General features: G+C 34.8%; 1 protein-coding gene and 1 non-coding gene across 2 annotated transcripts in view; one reads left to right on the forward strand and one right to left on the reverse strand.

The window, feature by feature from the left end:
* Positions 1–14,625, forward strand: part of Znf654 (zinc finger protein 654) — a 79,121-nt gene extending 64,496 nt beyond the window's left edge. The window contains exons 7-9 of the mRNA XM_010602888.3: positions 3,109–3,250; positions 8,903–11,216; positions 11,790–14,625. Coding sequence (XP_010601190.1) covers positions 3,109–3,250; positions 8,903–11,216; positions 11,790–11,797 — 2,464 coding nt within the window. The 3' untranslated portion in view covers positions 11,798–14,625. The remainder of the gene's footprint in view (positions 1–3,108; positions 3,251–8,902; positions 11,217–11,789) is intronic.
* LOC117283280 lies at positions 1,511–1,646 on the reverse strand. The gene has a single exon (XR_004514270.1). It is a non-coding gene; the product is annotated as a small nucleolar RNA SNORA70 (small nucleolar RNA).
* Positions 14,626–19,531: the final 4,906 nt, after the last annotated feature.

A 19,531-nucleotide genomic window follows, 5' to 3' on the forward strand; every position in this document is an offset into this window, starting at 1 on the left:
CTTGAAGTAATATTTTAAGGAAAGAGGTGAAGGTCACATAGGAAACATGGCCACTGGGATTCCACTCATATTAGGGTTATTCCCAAAAAACAATGGCTCAGTCTTACCTGGGTAGTACCACTCCAGTTAGTGTAAAGTACTACTGAAATTTAGTTCTCTGTTATTCCCAATCTATATTTTTGACACTGCCACAGCTATATAATGTGTCATTGAGATTTACAGTGTATTAACAGTGGGGGAAATAGGACCTATAAAATATATACAAGGAAGCATATAAAAGGTATGAACTTAATAAGAGATAAGATGTATTCTGAAGTAGGTATCACTTTAGTTTGGGGCTATCATGAAAACTTTAATGAAGAAAAGACATTTGAAAGAAAAGATCATCTACAAAATGAAATACTTTTCAAGTAGAGCAACTGGAATAAGCAAATGTGAAAATATATGAAACCCTTTTACTCACAGTGAGGTGACCAACCTAGAAAAATATACAAGATTCAAATACTGATCTTTCTCACTTCAAAACACATGTTTCTGTTGCTATTAACACTAAATAACATATCAAATAAGCACTAAATAAAACAGGAAGGCTGGAAACAGATCAAGTTAACCACAATCAAAGGACACTGAGAAAGCTGAGAGCAAAAATATTTGAAATATAAAGACACTGGAAACAAGTTAGGATCCTAACAGGTAGTGGAATATTTAATGTCACTAACTGATCACTAGAAAAAGATCATCAGTTTTGAAGTAGTGTGACTGAAGTGTGTAATGTGATAGAAATCTACATTGAAATACCAAGGCATGAAAATAGGGAAAGAAGTTGGAGCTATAGATTTGGAAAGAAGGTGTTTAACCTGGTAAATGCTCTAAAGGAGTATGTGTGCAAAGGGGTGGGTCGGGGTGGGGCTGAGACTTAAGGAACACCTACACAGCTAGTGTGGAATTCTGGTTTTACTTTTTATATGTCGCTTCACATCATCATCTGTTTCATGTTTTCTGTACTGTCTCAAGTAGACTGTGGACCTTCATCATAGTAATCAAGATGTATTCATTTGTTTTTTTTGTTTTGTTATGTTTTTTGGACAGGAAGTAGGAAGTAGGATTTATTGATGGGTACAATTAAGCAAGGGAAGTACAATGGATATACTCACAAGTGCAGGGCCTGCCACTTGTCCAGGAGATCACAACTGGGGATGTATCTGACTATAGACATCTAGGATGAGTCTCTGCCCAGCCACCATGTCTTCCAGTTCATCTGCATTAAACTTGGTAAAGCCCCACTTTGAGATGTCACCTTTGGTGACCAGAGAACTTGAACTTGGACCTTGCCTAGGGTATCAATCATATGCTCCTTATTCTGCAGTTTGATGCAGATGGGCATAATAGCTTGGCCAATGTGATTCCTGCCATCTGTAGCTTAGGGTTTTCTAAAAGCAACACGCATACCTGTTTGGAGCCCTATATTGGAAGCAACCCAAGTTCAAAGACATGAAGGTACACTGAAGTGCCCTGTCTCCAGTGAACCCTTAGGGCAACCCAAATAAGCAACAGACTAAGTACACTACCAAGGATGCTGCTGTTTGCAGCCACTGCAGACCAGGCTCCTATAAGGTAAGGAGCCTAGTCAGTGTAAAAAGCTACAGATGTCCACAGATTAAAACATGTATGTTCTGGTCTCAAAGTATATAATGCAATAAATTACCTTTTAGAAATTTATTTTCATCAATTTTAGTACAATGGACCCATGGACCTATGTATGCCAGCCTGACATACAAACAACTTGGGTTACCACTGTAATTTTAACTTACAACGTCTTGAGTTATGACCCAGATGCTGGCCTCTTGTACTTCCAGGTGGTCTCAGATACAGATTTAACCCTTAAAGAGTTCTGAAGGGAACATTACAAAATCCTTTCCAGTATGGTGTTAATTGAGAAATCTTGGGCCACTGTTTCTCTAAGGACACTGAGATCTGCCTGGAAAAAAATGTGGCTTAAAATTATACAGGAGAGACTTTGAAGGCAGCTGACCAACTGGAATTACAACCAGCTCTTGGGAATGAATTGAGTTCATAAGTCAAGGGTGTCAAGGGTCCATGTACCTTTAGATTATGATACTTCAAAAACTTTTATGACAAGTTTTAAAGAATTCTGATTTGCTAAAATGATCTTAATACATCCATCAATTAAATCTTATGACTTGCCTTTGTCTCAAAACCTACTGTTCTTAGCCTTGTTTATCTAAACTTGGCCATATCTTAGAAATTAATATACCTGTGAAATACTTAAATGTTGTGGCCCAGTGTCATCCACAAGAAAGGCAGGCTCATGAAAACATTCTGGTGTGTCCTAGTCCACCTCTCACTGAATCTGGCACCATGCCACCTAGGACTCTTCCCTAAAATCAAAATGACTATGAAAGTTAAACATTTTGAATCCATTCAAGAAATAGATGCAACCATGACAGCTCAACTAAAGACACTCACTAAAAGGGACTTCCAGGACTGCTTAAGAAAGTGGCAAGAACTATGAACTAAGCATGCTTAAGGAAAGGCAGAATATTTTGAAGGAGAGTAATGGCAGTGTGCCTTTTACTATAATAATTTTTTTAAAAATTTAAAAATTCACTATTTTTCAATCATACTAAAATCAAATGATCTAAAACATACAATTTCAGAATCAGTATATCATATAATTAACTTTTAACATTATTATTTTTAGTATTACTTTTGGTATGTTAATTGAAACAGCCTACAACATTGGTTTCTATATTTGCAAATATGATGTTAAAGGCCAAAGTTATATCATCAATATTGGAACATTGGGATTAAAATGTGTTTTTATCCAATAATAGTGATGTTTTAAGTGTGCTGGCATATGATTGGAATTCATTTCTTAATCACTGCAAAATTGTACATTTTGCCTTTTTTCCCAACTTCTGTTAGTCTCATATCAGTAGCAAAAGCATGTTGGGGAGTAACATAGTACATATTTATTTCCACTTTGTGAATATCCTAGCCAGGGCATTATAAAATCAGGAAAAGATGGCTAATGTCTATATTTTAATAAACTGCAGTTTTGATATTTCTCTTTTTTTTCATTTACAGGGAGTTGATTTTCATATGGAGTAAACTACAGCTTAAATCTAATCCTTCAAAACAAGTTTTTGTAGATCAATGCTACCAGCTTTTAAGAACAGCAACTAATGTGAGAGTCATATTTCCTTTCATGAAAATCATTAAAGACGAGGTAAATAGGATATATTTATCCCTTAAATTTTAAATTAAATTCAAATGACAGTTCACCAAAACATCAATCTCTTATAAAATTTGATTATAAAATTGAAGGTAAGGAGGATGTTAAGGCCACATTCTCCATGTATTACCTCCTCCTCTCCCCAGTTTCCAACACAGTCCACAAGATATACGTAAAGACAATAACTGACATAGAGAAAAGAAGTCAATTTATTGTTACTTAAAATTTAATATGGGAACTGTTATTTACATAAAAAGCTATTATCCACTTTTATGATTAAATAAGCTTGTCATTTTACCATGCTAAGTCTCATTTGTAGAATTTTAATTTGCAGATGAACTTTATATGTAATGTTTTTAACTGTAGCAGAAACGTAGCTCATACTGCTAACTTGTGTTTGTGTCAAAAAGAACAAAATTAATTCTGAGATGTTTTTAAAACTTAGGACAGTTTTTAAGGTGTTTATCTGAAATAATTATAAAGTTTCGTTACCCATTTTTTAAAACAGTTCTCAACCAAATTTTGGGGGGGCCATTTTATTTACTTTCTCATGCTGGGACAAAACACCTTATACCCATAATTTGAAGGAGGGGAGGTTTATTTTGGCTCACAGTTTATGTTTCAGTCCATAGTTGGCTGGATCAAAAGCAGGGTAGGAAGGCAGAGGAGAAAAAAATAGACATATCTTCAAAAAGCAGACAGATCAAAGTAGGGAGGGAGGAGACAGATCCTTCTAGGCCATGCCTCCAGTGACTGACCTCTTCCAACCAAGCTTCCCCTCCCAAATCACATTCACTAATCCACTAATGCGTATTATGCCCCCATGATCCAATCACCTCCCAAAATCCCCTCCTGTGAGCACAGGAAGTTTTAGGGGCATATATAGATATAAACCCTAACAGCACACCCCTAGCCCCACAAAAATATCCCTATACAAAATGTATTTAGTCTATTTCTAAGAGTTGCCAAAGTTCTAGCAGTTTCAGCATTGCTAAATCTTAAGTCCAAAGTTTCCTCTGAGATTTAAGCAAACTGTCAGCTCCTATACAAATGAAAAAAAAAAAAAAAAAAAGTTAAAAACTTACAACTTCACAGCCTAAGCATTCCTACTCCAAAAAGGAGAAATGAAATACAAAGGAATGGGACTAAAGTAAGACCTAAATTCAGCAGGGCAAACTAAATCCCACAGTTCTGTGTCCAGCATCTAGGGCAATCTTTGGTGAAATGTAAACTCTAAAGGACTTGGATGTCCCCACCCCTATGGCCTCTATTTTGGGCCAGCTCTGCTCATAACTCAACAGCTTTCCTCCTATATTCCATGTTCCTGGCTTTTCCAGCATCCTAGGTCTCCAATGAATGGGCTCCACCCTCACAGCTTCATGCACGGACCTCTCAGGGTCACACTGTTTGCCCTCCCAGGCCTCCTTCTGAAATATGGGTGGAAGCCTTCCTGACCTTACAACTCTTACATTCTGCATGTGCCTGAAATCAGCACCATGTGGATGAAGCCAAGGTCTCTCACCAGGTAGAGCAATCAGTAGTTGAGCCCTTTTACATCATGCTGGTGGTTTCAAAGGACTCATTTGTGCCTAGATGGCTCAGCACAGTGAACTCAATTTGGGGGAGTTAATACCCATTCACTAGGCTGCTGCCATTCTGGTACATGGTGCCCTAGGGCTCTCTTCTCAAAGCAAATCTCTTTTCAATTTTGAGTCATCTTTTCTATTGTCCTGTTCCAAAGCACTTGTCTTTTTAATGCTAATCTTTTTCAGCAACCAAGATCTCCTCTCCTCCATCTTTATGGGCTACAACTTTATCAAAGCTTTCTTTCTGGCCAAACTCAAAACTTTCAAATCATTCTACTGGGCTATTTGGTCTAGATCCTCAAGGTAGAGCTGGACAAAAGCCCCCAAAAGTAGCCATACCATTTCCTCAACATTAAACTGCCTTGAAATTTCTTCTGTCACATTAATCTGCTGCCCTTAATATCAGTTTCCTTCAATGTCTCAGGACACAGCAAAATGTAGACATATTTTCCCTCATGATCCATTCATCTCCCAAAATGTCCCACATGATCCAGTCTCCTCCTGAAAGCCCCACTTATGAGTGCATGAGGCTCTAGGTGAACACAGATACAAATCATAACAAGGCTATTGCAAATGAGTGTAATTCTACATAGAAATTTTATATATACTTGTAAAGTAGACCTTATAGACTTAACTTCCTCTCAAATTTAACATGAATTTAAATACAAAGATAAGAAAGATAAAGCCATCCTATATTTTGTAGTTCTATTTGAGTCTTTAAAAGTCGGTTACTTTTAAATAGATTAACATACATCAGTTAAATATGTAGTTTATTGTAGCTTCCTCCCAAATATTAACAAGACTTCAAATACAAAGACAGTTCAAATATGTAAATAAGTATCCATTAAATAGTACCATTTACCTTTTTAATATACTTATGGCATTTATCACATTCATTATCGTTATTCATTAGATATTTTGACCAAACAGTGATCATATTCTCATAATAAAAAGTTAAGTGTTATAAGGGAGGTTTAAAAAAAAAAACTTTAATTTCTTTTGCTAACTGCATTCACAGTCCTTATTAACTACCAAACTGTCATTCATATGTAGTCATCAAAAAAAGGGGAAACTGTGTTACAGAACACTAATATCTGTTCATCAGAATCACCCATAAAACTTTATCTTTAAAAATAAATGTATTTATATATACCTATGATTTTCATTTGCACTAAAAGTTGAGAGCTATTACAGAGAGTTTACACTGTGTTAATTATTAGATCTTGCTTATTTTCACGTTTGGTCAGCCTAAAGTAAATTACGTAAGGAAAATGTCATAAAGATATGATTCTTAACATTATAGTCTCAAGATGTGTCCATTTTCCTACAAATGACTACAGTTTTTATTTTTTATGGTAGACTAGTACTCCATTGTGTGTAAACACCGCATTTTCTTTATCCATTCATCTGTTGATGGACATATAGGTTGCTGTTTGCAAGATTTAGCTGTTATGAATTGTGCTGCTATAAACATGGATATATATGTATCACTGTAATATATCTTTAACTCTTTCAGGAAGATACCTAGAAGGGTAATAGCTGGGTCAAATGGAATTTCTAGTTTCAGTTTTTTGAGGAATATCCATACTGACTTCCATAGTGCTTGTACTACTTTACATTCATATCAACAATGTAGAAAGATTCCTTTTTCCCCACAGCCTTGCCAGCATTTGTTATTACTGTATTTGATTTCTTGATGATGACAAGCTTAAGTATTGCTTGTTTTCTCTTATGTGAGAAAATCCAAATTATAAATAAAGAGCAAAATAAAAGATAAGTATGGAGATAGATCTTTTTAAAATGAGAAGGGGCTCAAGAGATGGAGGGAAAGGGAAAGAGTGGAGGGAAAGGGGATGTAAAAAGGAATTAATGTGTTATGTACATGTACCAACTCCACACAAGGAATGTAAATACATACTACAAACATATACCAAAAAATATTACTAATAGGGTTTTAATTGTTTATATTCTACAAAAAATGTTTTTATGTGATAGAATATCATTCATGTGCCTCAGTAGTACTGAAAGAGGCATATGCAGTTAAAATACTGTGTTCAGAATAAGACGTTACACATGGCATATCGGAAAACGCTTCACAGAGGAAGGTGCTTTAAAATGGGTTTTGGACGATAGATGAAGACAGCATTAACATTTGTAGAGGGTTTTATAGTTTACAGAGAAGTTTCTTTCTCATTTTATTATTTGTGTTTCACAACTGTCCAGTCGTATGGTGAGAAGCATGGTGAAATAGATGGGAGATGAGATTAATTGGAGAGACTACTGGGAGCATGGGGCATGGCTGTAGGTCCTAAAATGACCTGAATGTGTCACTGAAGTTTGTGATTTCAATTCATAAATGTCCTGAAACCATTAAAGAGTTTCAGGTAAGGGCATTGCTTCTCTGATGTGAGAAACTGAAAGTAGAAATAAGGACTGAGACATATAATGGATGTTGGGAAATGGGAAGAAAGTATTCAAATGGCAAAGGGAACAAGGGAGGAGGAGGAAGGAAGAAAGGAAAGGATAAGAAGTGAAAATAGTAGGGAAAGAATGGAAACAAAGCTTCTGTACATAGGGAGGGGAGGGGGGCTTGAGGGAGGGAATGGGATAAAATTAAATATTTTTTTTTAAAATAGAGTTTTATGTAAGGAAGAAGCCTGTTCCCTTTGTTGATCTTAAAATTTTTTTGATCTTAAAATTTTAAAACTTGAACATCTGAGTACATTCCAATCTTTAACTAAAGAGAAAGACAGAGAAGAAATTTATGCTGAACAGTGGATTTTGAAATTGTTATATCTGGAAAATCTGGGTAGGGAAATTAATTATGATACAGAAATTTGAATTCAGAAAGGAATCGAAGCCTGAGATGATGGGTTTATAATAGCAAACTAAAGTCACTGGAATAGATCTGATTCCCATTCATTTTGCAAACATTCAGAGATTGCTATGTACTAACATCTATGATAAACATAGGACACAAAAAGTGAGATACTGTTTACAGTGATTTATGAATTCAAAGTGAAGGTAGGACCAAACAAACACAGTTATAAAACAATATGTAAGTGCTTCTTAGAGATATGCTATTGTTATTGGAGGGACTATGGAGTGTTAACTACGCCTCAAAGGAGGAGCCAGAATGTATGGGAAGAGAAGCCTTCAGAGTAGAACTGATTCTCAAATAATGAATAGGAGATCAGTAGGAATGTACTAGCTGGATAAAGTGGGAATAGTATGTGCAAAATTAAGGTCTACTTATGAAACTGTATGTAGCTAAACGTTACATAACATGTAAAGAACTATAAAGACATGAGGCTGGCAAATAAGTAATCTTCCCTATAATTAATGAGCATATGCAGGCAGTATGATTTTAAAGACATACCATTCTGTTATCTTGTCCTATTCAAACAAATATTTAGATTATTCCAAACCATTAGAAGTATTATTTGCAACATGAACTAAGATTGAGCAACAACAGATTCACAAGTAAAAAATAAGCTAATACAGTTGTCTTTGAGTCATCAATAAGAATTTTCAGGGGCTGGGGATTTAGCACAGTGGCAACACACCTGCCTTGCAAGACAAGGTCCTGAGTTCAATCACCAAACCCCCACCCCCAATTAATTAATTAATTTAGGCATGTATAATTCTCAGTAGGCTTGATACTTTGATGCTTTATTAGTTTTGGAAAGATAATAACTGTCCTCTTCTATAGCATTATAAATGCTTCTTTTAAACTCAGTTACTTCTTAACATGGAAAATTGTTATATCTAGTTAAAAGTAGAGTCTAGAATTGTAAGAAATGTTAGTCACTATTAAGTTTATCCAGCATTTTGTATTATGGTTAGTAAAGCTTGTCAAACTTGGTAATTCAATAACATGGAAGCTAAAATGCTATTGATTCCAGATTACTCTTGCTTATAAAAAGATACATATTAAACAAGACCTAGTGCCACCATGAGGAAAATTGCATGTTGGAATACTACATGCTGAAAGCTTTCCTGTCAGTTTTTCTTAAAAAAGTAAAGTGGTTAATGCAATCTTTTTTTTTTTTTTTAATAGGTTGAAGAAGGTTTGCAAATTTGTGTTGAAATATGCGGTTGTGCTCTACAACTCGACCTTCATGATGATCCTAAAACTAAATGTCTAATTTATAAAACAATCGCACATTTTTTGCCAAATGATTTGGAAATCCTCAGGATTTGTGCACTCTCAATATTTTTTCTTGAGCGCTCCTTAGAAGCTTATCGTACTGTTGAAGAGCTTTATAAACGCCCAGATGAAGAATATAATGAAGGCACAAGTAGTGTTCAAAATCGTGTTCGTTTTGAATTACTTCCAATTTTGAAAAAGGGATTGTTTTTTGATCCTGAATTTTGGAACTTTGTAATGATTAAGAAAAACTGTGTGGCATTACTGAGTGACAAATCAGCAGTTAGATTTCTACATGAAAGTACACTGGAAAACTCTACAGATAATCTAAAAAAGACAGTGGAAGAGCAAGGTTTAGATGAAGAGTTTGACTCTCTTACAGACCAGAGCACTGGAGAAAATGATCCTGATGAATTATCTGTAATGCAACCTAAAGGTCATGTTAATACAAAGAAAAACCTTGCAGTTCTTAATATGTCCAAAGTAGATCACAATGTCCCAAGGCATCGTTGCATGTTATGTAATAAGGAATTTCTTGGTGGTCACATTGTAAGACATGCCCAAGCTCATCAGAAGAAAGGCAGTTTTTCATGTGTAATATGTGGTAGGAAATTTAGAAACAGAGGACTTATGCAGAAACATTTAAAGAATCATGTTAAGAAGATACAAAGACAGCAAATTGCTGCAGCTCAACAGGATGATCAGGAAATCACTGCTTTAGAAGAAATAAATTGTTCCAGTTCTTCCATTTCATTTGAAAATGGGAATTCTAATAATAACGATTCCGAAGTAGAGACTCTGATTCCTTCTATTGATGGAAAGAAAGAAATCATATCTGAGCAACTTCCTGAATTCACTGAAATCCCCATAGGTGTATCAGAAGGTATAATTGAAAATGACAGTCCCGATACTTCTTTAAACAATGTCTCAGAGCCTTTACCTCCATGTGACTATGAAGAAGAAGATGAAGAATGTGATTTTGAAGAAGAGGATTATGACCTGAATCAAGAAACATCAGTACTTCATAAAATCAATGGAACTGTGTGCCATCCAAAAGACATATATGCTACTGATCAAGAAGGAAACTTTAAGTGCCCTGCCCTTGGCTGTGTCAGGATATTTAAAAAAATTGGATTTCTAAATACACATGCAAGGACCGTACACCCAACTGATTTAAATGTGCGACAAACAGTAATGAAATGGAGCAGAGGAAAATGCAAATTTTGCCAAAGGCAATTTGAAGATTCTCAGCATTTTATTGATCACCTAAATAGACACAGCTATCCAAATGTGTACTTCTGTTTGCATTTTAATTGCAATGAGTCCTTTAAATTGCCATTCCAGCTTGCCCAGCACACAAAAAGTCACAGGATATTTCAAGCTCAGTGCAGTTTTCCAGAATGCCATGAGCTTTTTGAAGATCTTCCTCTGCTATATGAACATGAAGCCCAGCACTATTTAAGTAAAACACCAGAATCATCTGCACGACCAAGTGAAGCAATTCTTTTGGATGTTTGTACAGAGTCAAATCCTAATCTGGAAATAGACTCATCTAGTAATGAGAAACAAATTGTTAGTTTGCCAGCTTCTAGCAAATCAAGAAAAGACTGTACACAACCAAAGACATGTATAGAAAAGATGTGTTTGGAAAAGAAAACAGAAAGTTTAGTTCAGAATGGAAATGAACGTTCTGATGACACTGTTTCAAATATAAGCTTGATAGACCAAAAGATGCCTGACATAGAGCCAAATTCTGAAAATAGCTGTAGTATTAGTGATTCAGTCAATGGACACAGTGAAATGGAACAAACATCTTTAGTTTCATCAGATTCTGTTTTGAAAACTGATACAAACAGGACAGAAAATGGTTCTGTTTTGCCCAGTGTTGTACAAGAAAATAATACCCTGCCAGTATCTCAGGCACCATCCAGACCAAATGTTACAAGTGAACATACTTCATATGGCTTAATTTTAACAAAGCCATATGTCAGACCATTGCCTCCCAGTTACCTTGATGAACGGTATCTTAGTATGCCAAAACGCAGAAAATTTCTGACAGATAGAGTAGATGCCAATTCTGATCAAGATAACGTTTATAAAAAACCAGTCAAAAGATTAAGATGTGGCAAATGCCTGACCACCTACTGTAATGCAGAAGCACTTGAGGCTCACCTTGCACAAAAGAAATGTCAGACACTCTTTGGATTTGATTCAGATGATGAAAGTAAGTCTTCTGTGCTCTCAGTAGATAAGTCTGTCGAAACAGAAAGTGCCATAAATATAAGAGGTCTTAATGAGGCTAAAAAAATTAACATTTGTGTAGCACAGATGGTAAAGCATTACTCAGACATTATTTTCTTCATAATCACTACGACATTATATTTAGTATTCTGTTTTACAGATCAGACAACTGAAATTCATAAGTTAAATAATTTACATAGGCATAAGCCTATTTGTGAAAATTGGAACTTGGACACTGGTTTTCCATATATTTATCCTATTTCACTGTATCAGAGGCTTTTCTTCATTCTAGGTTTCATATAACAAAAGTTCTAGGAACTAAATAATTTTCTTAAAAATTATTTTTCTCTGTATGCCACAAGGTAAATTTTGTATTACGAAAACAGAAGTTAAAAAAAGAATCAAAATAATTGAAAAACAATAGGAGCAAAAGAAATGCTTGTCTTTCTACTAATATCAGTATACTTTGAGTGAGGGTATAAATTTTGTTGACAATTGATTTAGAATTCTTGAATATCTATAAAATATGAATTAACAGAAGTATTCTGTTTTACAGGTGCCTGATAAAAATGTTTCAGAAAGATCTGTCGATCAAACAGTAGTGTGAAAAAAAGCACTACAAGAAAAATGCATCATCAGTTTGCTATTTCCCTGATGGCCTTAATTTTAGAGCGGTCTCGGATTACTAAAGATAAAGAAAAAGCACATTTTCTAGAATGAACTTGCAGAGATGTGCTGGCTAAGACTCCAAAAGGGTTATTATACAACTCCCAAAGTACCAGTTATCCAGAAAACCACAGTTTTTAGAAGTTTATGATGATTAATAGCAGCATGTTCAGTTTTGTTTATGTGAAAACATGTTTGGACAACTAGTTAAAAAGGAAAAGCCGACATGGCCTTACAAAAAGGAAAAAGTTAACCCATTATAAAAGGAGATGAAAGGAAAGCTGGTTTACAATAATAAACAATGTAAAGCATTCTACAAATGAAATTTGTTTTGTTTTTCATGCATAATCAGATTGTGTCCTCCCTTCTCGTCATACATATTATAAGGAACCACTGCTGTTTGGTACAATTTAGAAGGTGATACATAGAAATAAAAATTTATCATTTTATCACGTTATCTATCAAAGATCCTAACATATTTCAGATGATTAAGTCAGAGCTCAATGAATGATTTGCTAATAAGCTCTTGCTAAGCTCATCCATTTTCTAATACAAATACAAATGTCTGTAATACAAATCAGTTATATTTAAAAGGCAACAATGTCAAAAGGAAAAAGTACCATCAGTAACTTTGGCAGCATATGGGATGAATCTGAGACCTGTACAGGCTGTACAGTTGAAAGAAAACACTGAATTGCAAATTCTTCAATGTGAAAAATGGTTAAAGTACACTGGGATATTTTTATTTGTATATAGTATTAGGACATTGCTTGGTGAGTCATAGTGAGGTCCTTTAGACATTAGTGTGAGTTATCTAAGTATAGTCCTATGAAAATAACTGATTGAAAATTGTCAACAAAAAATCAGGTTAATAATTGATTTATTTCATTCAGTTAGAGTTAATTCCAAAATAAGCCATACCACCCATGCTTTTTATTCATTAGTGATGAATTTGGTCTGAATAAACTTTTATTTAGGGAAGTATTTACACAAAAATTTGCACAGCAGGAACATGATGAGATATATTAATGCATTATTTTCCTTAGTGACTAGTAATTTTCCTAAGAAAGATTTTAACTTAATTATTTAAACAATAAATATTTTTAAAAAATCTTGAATGTGTTCCATCCCCATTATTGAAAGAATAAAGACCTCCTTTTACCTAATAGTATATTATGTTAATCTAAAAGATAGAAAACAAAAATGCAAAGGCAAATTCTTTGAAAACAGACCTTGTAATATACTGTCAACTAAATATTCCATTTATGCCAACTAATAAATTTTTGTTTAGAGACTGAGAATCCTATCAGACTCTACTATTGTGAATTGTAGACTATTAGAGATTCTTCAGTGAGGTTACTTTTCTTCAGGGTAGCATCCAGATTTTATCAAATTATGACTTCCAGGTCATGGTATATCAGATAATCAAAAAAATCTTAATTTTATTAGATTATTTACCATGGACATTCAAAACTATGCAATGATAGTCAAGAATCCATTCCAATAAAATAATTTTTTGTTTCATCATATAGCCTATATTAGGCTGCAATTTACATATAGATAACATAATTCATAATCAAGTTTTTAAATATTTTAAGGTCAATTTAAAGAGAATGTTTTCCATATTTCCTGATACTAATAATGTAATAAGTGAATTTTATTTTGGTTTATTCTGAAAGGACACCATATAATAAAAAACTATTTGGAACCTGGTTCATTTGGACAGTGAAGTTTTTTTTTTTTAATATAATTTCTGCTTTGTAGATGTTCCAGAAGTTTAAAACAACGTTTAACCACATTTTACTTCTTTACAAGTTGTAACTATTGGCATAAATCTGTTCCCACAATTAATTCTGAAGTTCATGTTAAGATGTTTTAAACATTTAAATTATTAAGTCCTTAAACTTAATTTGAGGTTTTATTTCTACTTTTGTGTTGTTAGGAGAAAATTTTCTGAAAGATTAAACTGGTTTATATACAACTAAGTCAAGAAATATCATAAAGTTCTCTTTGATTACATTGTTTTAACCTCTTTATATATGTCACACATGAATACTGAAAGAATGTGTGTATCTTGCTGTGTCTTCTAAAACCTACATCGTTCTGCTTTTATGGGGTGCATAAATTTAAAACAGTTTTTAGCTGGGATTCAAAAGAAAAGGAAGCTTCTTATTCTCAGCTTTTCTACTATTTTAAGGGTATGTTTATCTTAAATAGAAAAAGTTTTAAAGTTTTGTTTTTAAATAAAAATTTCCTTCAAAAAATTAAATGGTAACCTTTTGCTCTGTCAGTAAGGTCAAGAAAAGAGCAAATCTGAATTTTTGCTGCTCAGACATTATAGTGGATGTAGAAAAGGGGATCTCTGGATAAGGACACTGGTACTTTGGGCTTTAGCCATATTGTTATTTTTTAAAATTACCAATTATATAATGCATACATAATTTATATCATTGAACTTGATTCTTTTCAAATCACACTGAACGTTCAGACACACTTTCACGTTTGGTCTAATGTATGAATGAAAAATCTAAAAGGGATGATAGTGTTTATTTTTTAATTTATTTGGTACTGTAAAACACCTTTTCAGAATGGGTAAATGCTGTGTATGCATTTTGAAATTGTTAATATGTGAAAGATATTACAGATTCAGCAAGAAAGGAAAATTGTGCTTCCTTGTTGATATTAAATTATTTTACTTTGCATTTTATAAGAGTACAAATTAAAACTGAGCCATTGAACTGCAATAAATCAACAATAGTGTCTCATTTCAAGAAATTTTTGTACTGTACATAGATTTGTTCAATAAAAAATGTCCTTGTTGATAATGCAAGTGTTCAGTTTTATGTAGTACACTGATTTTAATAGAAATCAAGCTTATCTAAGGTATATATGAAATGAGAACTTTCAGCTTTGTCTCATAAAAATGGGGTATTTCAGTTAGTACTAATTCAAATCATTGTATGATTTTTATTGTTTTGTTTTGTTTTTGGTATAGGGATCAAATTCGGGTCCTTGTGCTTGCAAGGCAGGTGGTAGAACCACTGAGCTAAATCCCCAGCCCCTATTGTATGACTTTTAAACATATAAAATCTAAGTTTACAGAATATAGACATTTTTCACATTGTAATTAATGCTTATATGCAGGAATAACAGTTGCTAGAATACTGGTTACTAAAATTATTTCAGGTGTGTGGTTTCAGTGTGATACATTACCATGCAAACCTGGTAGAGATTAAAATACGAAACACTACTATTCTCCAAGAGCAATACCGTCGATAGATTTTCTCATGGAATTTAAAAAGGAAAACTGAAGTCATTTTAAAGTTTTAGAATATGCTTGTCATGATGTACACACCTGTAGACCCAGTTACTCTGGAAACTCAGGCAGGAGGACAGCTTGAGCCTAGGAGTTTGGGGCTAAGCTGGGAAACAGAGGGGACTTCCTGTCTTAAAAGGACTGAGGGTGCAGCTTAATAGTACTGTGTGTGCTTAGCATATGTGAAGCCCTGATTTCGATCCCTAACACCAGAAAAAAACAATCATGATGAAAATTACTTTCTGCAAAGTATTTCAGTAGGGAAATGATTAAATCAATAAATAGTCCATAACCAAAATTGATGTTCTTGGGTATGAAGGATCTGTGGGTCACTAACAAAGAAAAATCCTATGTAGTCTTCACTATAACTTACAATTGGAAAAATTTAGGCTTTTTTTAAAAAAAATAACACCTTTGTAATGCAATGAGATAGCATTTAAACTGACAGAATAAATAATAGGTTAAAATAATTTGCACATAGCAAACATGTTTGGAAACAGTTCTAAAGTATTCTAACATCTAAAATTCTCAGTCTGATTTAAGGTCATGTGATCTTAGATTAAATGTGATCCATTTTCAGAATAATGATTGTCAAGGTATACAGGCAAGTTGTTGGGGTTTGGATAACCAAATTAAGTCTTTGTTTTGTCCTGCTGTAACAAAATACCTTACACTGAAAAATGTACTAGAAGATTTATTTAGCTTAATAATTTAGGTGGCTGGCAAGTCCAAACAGCACAGTACCACACTGATTGTATCACAGTAGAGTGAAGAAGTGGAAAGGAACTAGTGTGAACAGGCAAGTGTGGTAAGCAGGGAAATAGGGTGGCCCAGGTGCATCCTTTTATAACAAATTCCCTCTGGAAATTCTTTCAAAAGCTACTTTAACCCACTGCTGGTGGCTTGAATCAGCAGTGGTACATGCATGATTGTCCCATCTGGCAGCACGGGACAGTCCCATCAGGGGGTACAGCTGCCTGATGAGACAACTATGCATGTACAGCTCTGCTGTGAACATGTTGATCCCTTCCAAGGGTTATGCTGATCATTTCTTAAGACTCCCATTACTTTGACACAGGTTCTAGCACAGAAAAGTTTGGAGAACTCAATCCCATATCCACACCAAAGCACGGAGCATAATATAAAATTTATACTGATTTTAATAATAAATGGGTTACAGGGACGTAAATTTTAGCTATATATCTGGATTCTAAGAATGAATCCAATATATGTTATAATAAAAAGTTTATCCCTATTGATGGATACAATACACTGGGGAAAAATGGCTTCTATTTTACTAAATTACTAAATGTAAACACTGGACTATTGTATATTCTTCTAATTGGGCTCCCTTTCCTTTATTCTTGTCTTTCTTCAGTGTACTGATCATAGCAAGGGGGTCTGCTTGAGGCAAGTTAGATCACTATTTTTCAGTTTAATGGGTTCACAGCCTACCATGTGCCAGACTTGCTCATAAGGCAATGAAAAGACAAAAATCACTGCCTCACAAGCTACTGTGGAGAAGGAAAGGAGGCAACAAACAATACATTGTAAGTGGTATGGAGAAAAATAAAGTGGATAAGAAACAGGAATAAGCAAGGTGTTGGTTGTGACTAAAAAGGACAATCTTCTCATAAACTGATTTTTTAAAAAGTACTGGGGTTTGAAACTAGGGCCTTCAAATAGGGCTATATCCTCCGCCCTTTTTAATCTTTTCTGGTTTGGGATAGGATCTCACTAAATTGCTAAGTAGCCAGGATTGGCTTGAATTTATGATCTTCCTGCCTCAGCCACTCAGAGTAATGGGATTACAGGTATGCACCACCACAAAGTATGATAAAGTAACTGAACCAGGGACTTGAATACTGTTAGGGAAAGAGCTCTTCAGATATCTTACATAGTCAGGTGAAACAGCAAGAACAAAGATGTAACAGGGACCTGAATGAAGGTACAAACAGCAGGAAAACATTGTAATAGGAAATGAAGTCAGAGGTAAAAACTAAAGCCCAAATCTGTACGATGGCCAAAAGTCTCTAGATCTGCACTAAAACAGCAGCCACTAGCAATATGTGGCTATTAAAATTTGGCTGAAATTAAAATAAAACTTGAAATTCAGTTTAATTGCATAAGTCTCAGTAACCTTGTGTAGCTAATGGTTACTGTATTGTTTGCACAGACAACATTTTCATCTTTTCATTTGACAAGTTGCTTAATATCAACCTCTGTGGATATTTAACAATACCTAGAGTTAATTTTGCATTCTGAAACAGAGGAAATGGTGTAACCAGTGGATAGAAGCCAGTGATGTAGGTGAGCATCCTACAATGCACAAGTTAATCCCTGTAACAAAGAATTATCTTGACCAAAATGTCAATAGTACTATACTAAAAAAAAAAAGTCTGACTCAAACTCAGTTTCTCCTACTATACTCACAATAAAGATCACTGTCAATTAACAGACAGATGGAGTTCTTCCCCATAACCCAAGCAAGAAATTAATTCTTGTTGTGAGAACACTAGCTGGATGTGCTCCAATTCAATTCAGATACTACCTACCTGGAGATAACATCAGATCCCACAAGCTAAGGCTCAGCTCCAAGACTGTGTGTCAATTTATTTTCCTTGTGCTTCTGAGCTCTAAATTGAGGTGAAAACCTCCTCCTGGGTTCAGTTAATCTGAGCAGCTCGCAGAATTCAGGGAATGCTTAATGTACTGGTTTATTATATAAAAAAATTACAAAATACAAAGATGAACAGTTGTATTCATCCAACTTTGGAAGACATGGAGTTTCTATGCTTCCTCCATGTTACCAGTAAACCATGGGGTTTTTAGCTCAATGCAGGTGGAAATCATGAAATTGGCAAGTCACTGGAGTCTAAGGAGGTTCTACAAAGACAAAACAGAGGCTTCAACTTGCCTCCCCTTTGAAGTAAGTTTTTTAACTCGTTATGGTTTGTGTCTAGATGTCCCCCTAAAGTTTCATGTGGTCATAGGTGGGGCTTCTTCAGAGGTGGCTGAATCTAGAGTGTGTGATGCTGAGGTTAAGGGTGTGTGATTATTTAATCAGTCCACTGATTGGTTTGACACCACTCTAATCTTGGTAGCCTAGACGAGAGTATAAAAGAGGGAGAAAAAATCTGCTAAGGTCCCCTGCTTGCTCTGCTTACTTCTGCCCACCATCTCTTCTGTGATGCTTGTCTGCCATGCCACCCTACCTTGGAGTCTACAGATTATGGACTAAAATCTCTACAAACTGTGAGCCAAATAAACCTTTACTCCGTTAACTTTGAATGTCAAGTATTTGTCTCAGCAATGAAAAAAGTAAGGCATTTGTCATAGAAAAAGAATTTCATGACTCATCAGTGAGAGATAGGCAGAAGTATTAGGCATTTTGAAACTAAGAAAAATTAGGAAATGGAGTATTAGCTTGAAGATACACAAAGGAGGCCCAGCTCTGATAACAAGAATCAGACTGGCTCATTAAATTATAATAAAATTAAATTAATTAATAAAATTAAAAGAAGGGACTAGTTTTTATGGCTTTGCTGGGGTAGGTTGATGGCTGCACATTTCCACTGGGTCATAACTAATGGCATTTTGGGGTGCTCCATATTTGAGGGGATTTCCTCTGTGGGATATGGATTAGTGGCAGTTCTCACCCTTGGATATATCCTGACCTTTCCCCTGCTGTTACAGGAACATGGTCTTTGCAACAGAGTAGAGGATCAGCAGAGCGTATATTCTACACACTGTCAGCAAGGAAAAAAAGATGTACCTATCTCTAATGAGTAACACATCATGGGTTAAGGCCTAAGAATCCATGTCTCCTGTCTCCTTAGGTGTTACCTGTTTTATTTTATCCAGATGTGCCATATTCTATGAGTTTTCACATGTTCAGCTATTCAGAATCTCTCTAGATCCTGTTCTTGAGCTTTTAATGGAGACTTCATTGCATAGGCATGACTCAATAATGGACAACCATGTCAAAATGTGATTGGACAAAATGAGTATGATCTAGTGATAACCTAATGAATGGAGAAATCTAACACGGCCTGTTTATTTAGTTATTCTTGGCCTCCCTGTGCAGCATTATTCCTTCAAGGTTATTAGGTAGGACCCTGCTGGAATGAGGAAGGTCTTACAACCTACTATCAAAGATCAGAAAATTTATTGACTGCTCTTAGAAATGCAGGCAAAGATTAGAGTTTCTATGCCTGGTGCTGGGGAAGGGAAATTCTAGTTTCTATGACCTGCCTAAGGGTAGGAATTCTGAACCATGAAAAAACAATACGTATTATGTATATATGTATATATAT

The sequence above is a fragment of the Fukomys damarensis genome, unplaced genomic scaffold (assembly GCF_012274545.1).
Source record: "Fukomys damarensis isolate Sample0158 unplaced genomic scaffold, DMR_v1.0_HiC HiC_scaffold_24, whole genome shotgun sequence".
NCBI lineage: Eukaryota > Metazoa > Chordata > Mammalia > Rodentia > Bathyergidae > Fukomys > Fukomys damarensis.